At 39.0% G+C, this 4068-nt stretch overlaps 1 protein-coding gene across 1 annotated transcript; it reads left to right on the top strand.

Annotated features, from left to right (window-relative positions):
• Window positions 1–5: 5 nt before the first annotated feature.
• Window positions 6–464, top strand: LOC111532338 (keratin-associated protein 26-1-like; the record flags this gene model as incomplete). The annotated part of the gene is made up of 1 exon (XM_023199512.2): window positions 6–464. A coding segment is annotated over one exon (459 nt), but the record flags the coding sequence as incomplete, so codon positions are not given.
• Window positions 465–4068: the final 3604 nt, after the last annotated feature.

Raw genomic sequence — 4068 nt, forward strand, 5'->3', positions numbered from 1 at the left:
AGACCTGCGGTGAACCAACCAGCTGCCAGCCGGCCCACTGTGAGACCAGCAACCTTGAAACCTCTTGTGGTTCTTCCACTGCCTACTACGTGCCCAGGCCCTGCCAAGGAAGCAGTTTTCTTCCTGCTGCTTCTTTCATCTCCAGCTCCTGCCTTCCACTATCCTGTAGACCACAGAGCTACGTGTCCAGTGGCTATCGTCCACTGAGGCTGCAGCTCAATAGTTACCAGCCCATAGGAGGCTGTGTGCCCAGTGGCTGTCGCCCCCAATCCTGCTTCTCCAACAGTTGCCAGCCCCAAAACCTCCTCACTTCTGGATGCCGACCCTCGAGTTGCTTGGCCTATGGTCCTCAAACTGTTCACGTTGTGTCCAGCAGCCTCAGACCTCTGAGGCCTCTGTTCAGTGGTTGCCAACCTCTGACCCATGTGATCAACACGTGTCGTCCATCTTGCTCTGGACTGTGAAACCAGTAGCTTCTTTGTTCTGGTGAATAATCACTCTGAGGATCCAAAACAAAAATTCAAACTCCATGGACTTTTGCTTCTTTGCTAGTAGCAACTGTTGTTTCTTAGTTTTACTGTGCCTGATCTAATGCAAGATGCTTCTGTCACATGTTTTATCTTGCTTTCGTCTTTCCTTGACATAAAAAAAAAAAATTAGTTTACAATGCTATTCAATGTTGCTCTATTGTGGGAAGAATGTATTTGATTTGCACTATAATAAATGCGATTAAATCCGTATTAGGAATGTGGTTCAGTGGTTTGTGTTTCATGACTTAGTTTTAACACAGAAATGACCAACGTCAGTTGCTTTCAAGATGACTGAATTGGACAAGTGATACTCAACCATATATTCTTTTTGACAGTAGAGGGATTGTTTGATGGTTTATTCCTTAAGCTGCTTTTTAAGACTTCTGACCCTATATACTTGAGAGACCCTAAAAGTCCTTGGGGAAAGTTGTTTTGAAAAGGAAAAATTAGGAATGATTCCTCTTATCTCTCTATCTGACTGAACACACTTCCACCAGAATGTTCTTTCTAGTTGCAAACCTAACCACGTTTCTGCTTACGCCTTTGTTGGCTTCCTATAATCTATTCCCATAAGATAAATATTCAAACCCCTTAACGTGACACCTAGTTTCCCCCATCCTCTTTCTCTCCAGCACCTCTCTGGTTTCATCATCTTTTGCTCAGTATTGCAAACAAGAAAACTAAGCTCCTGCAATCCTGACTTACACATAGGTCCCCAAACACATGCTTTTTACAATCATCCAGCCTTTTGCATATGTCATCCTTGAGAGCAGTATATTCTCAGCTCTGTTTTGAAAATGCGTACTCGCTTCTAAAAAACCCAGTCTGAGTTCATTAATTAATCTTTTGATTTATTCAGAAACAAATGTACTGCTTGCATACTATATGGCAGGCACAAAAGATACTGAGGTGAACAAAACAGTCCTGAACTATCACAGAATTTACCAGAAGTTATATGCTATGGGACATGTAACAATTAAAGATACATTTTTTTTCTCTCACTCAACCTAAAATGTGTGTGGGTATATACTTCACAAATTAAAATAAAGTTGTAAAGGCATGAATATTTACCTTTTTGAGGAACTGGAATAGCTAGAAAAGCTAGAAGCTGTATCGCTGTGTAAAGAAGTGATTGGCAGGTGCTCCTCGCAGCTGTTCCCTTTAGACAAGACACACACTTGTGGTTCTCAGTTCCATCTTGCCCTAGAGACTTCCTGACAATGAAGCAGAATGCCAGTTCCACTTACTATCATGATCATGCCGCTGTTGTTAATTTCATTCTGGTTCATCATTTCCCTTATTTGCTTGCTCTCCTGGATATTTTGAATTTGTGACATCTGTATTCCTTATTTTTTGAAGCCTTTCCCCGGCGCTCTCTGTGCCCCTCACCGTAATCACACATTGGCTCAGCCTGAATTTTATCTCAGTCATACGTCTATTGTTAATCTTGTTGAACTGTTATAAAATGACATTTTAGTTAACATATAACATACATAACTAATTTTTGCATGTTCTTGAACTGTAAAATGAAATTATAAAGTATTTACCCATTGGTTTCTGTCTTTTACTAAATATTATATTTGTAAGATTTTTCCATATTGTTATATCTACCAGTAATCTTTTAATTTTTTTGTGTGCATAATATTCAAGGTTAAACACCAAAATATATTTATACGTTCTTTTGTTGATGAGCATTTGGGTTGTTTCCAATTTGGATCTATTAGAATTAGTGTAGAGAATATTCTTGTATTCTTGTGCTATATTTTAATAAACATCTGGAGATATTTCTGTTCGGCAATATGTGTAAGGGTGCAATTAAGTTATGTAGGATGTGCTTATTCAGCTCTATTTTATGCCATTACAAAGTTATGCCTTGCAGTTATGCTAACATTGAATTCTGCTATCAGAGTATGAGAATTCCAGTTGTTCTACGCCTCACCAACAAGTGAAGTTGTCAGCCTATTTACATTTAGCATATCTTTTTTTAATATATAAGTTCTAGGGTACATGTGCACAACGTGCAGGTTTGTTACATATGTGTACATGTGCCATGTTGTTGTGCTGCACCCATTAACTCATCATTTACATTAGGTATATCTCCTAATGCTATCCCTCTCCTCTCCCCCCACCCCACAACAGGCCCCGGTGTGTGATGTTCCCCTTCCTGTGTCCAAGTGATCTCATTGTTCAATTCCCACCTGTGAGCAAGAACACACGGTGTTTGGTTTTCTGTTCTTGTGCTGAGAATGATGGTTTCCAGCTGCATCCATGTCGCTACAAAGGACATGAACTCATCCTTTTTTATGGCTGCATAGTATTCCATGGTGTATATGTGCCACATTTTCTTAATCCAGTCTGTCATTGCTGTACATTTGAGTTGGTTCCAAGTCTTTGCTATTGTGAATAGTGCCTCAGTAAACATATGTGTGCATGTGTCTTTACAGCAGCATGATTTATAGTCCTTTGGGTATATACCCAGTAATGGGATGGCTTGGTCAAATGGTGTTTCTAGTTCTAGATCCTTGAGGAATTGCCACACTGTTTTCCACAATGGTTGAACCCGTTTACAGTCCCACCAACAGTAAAAGTGTTCCTATTTCTCCATATCCTCTCCAGCACCTGTTGTTTCCCGACTATTTAATGATCACCATTCTAACTGGTGTGAGATGGTATCTCATTGTGGTTTTGATTTGCATTTCTCTGATGGCCAGTGATGATGAGCATTTTCTCATGTGTCTGTTGGCTGCATAAATGTCTTCTTCTGAGAAGTGTCTGTTCATATCCTTTGCCCACTTTTTGATGGGGTTGTTTGTTTTTTTCTTGTAAATTTGTTTGAGTTCTTTGTAGGTTCTGGATATTAGCCCTTTGTCAGATGAGTAGATTGCAAAAATTTTCTCCCATGCTGTAGGTTGCCTGTTCACTCTGATGGTAGTTTCTTTTGCTGTGCAGAATTAATTAGTTTAATTAGATCCCGTTTGTCAATTTTGGCTTTTGTTGCCATTACTTTTGGTGTTTTAGACATGAAGACCTTGCCCATGCCTGTGTCCTGAATGGTGTTGCCTAGGTTATCTTCTAGGGTTTTTATGGTTTTAGGTCTAACATTTAAGTCTCTAATCCATCCTGAATTAATTTTTGTATAAGGTGTAAGGAAGGGATTCAGTTTCAGCTTTCTACTTATGGCTAGCCAGTTTTCCCAGCACCATTTATTAAATAGGGAATCCTTTCCCCATTTCTTGTTTTTGTCAGGTTTGTCAAAGACTCTAACAAATGTTTGTTTTATTTTTAATTTTCTTGATGGTCCATTGAATTGAGCACTTTTTAAATAAAATGTTTCCTGTTTCTTGGCTACAATTTTCAAAGAGAATTCTAAGAGAGGAATGTTAAGAATGTTTGTGCAATGGTGGTTATCATTGGAATAAGTACATAGACTTTAAAATGTGTCTGTTTTGTTGGATAATTTAAAAAGGACAGATCCTATTAAAATGCAGTCGCATTGGTTTATAGATAGACTTAGTCAATGGATGGCATTGCAAGGAGC

Source organism: Piliocolobus tephrosceles, unplaced genomic scaffold, assembly GCF_002776525.5.
Source record: "Piliocolobus tephrosceles isolate RC106 unplaced genomic scaffold, ASM277652v3 unscaffolded_37560, whole genome shotgun sequence".
Classification (NCBI taxonomy): domain Eukaryota; kingdom Metazoa; phylum Chordata; class Mammalia; order Primates; family Cercopithecidae; genus Piliocolobus; species Piliocolobus tephrosceles.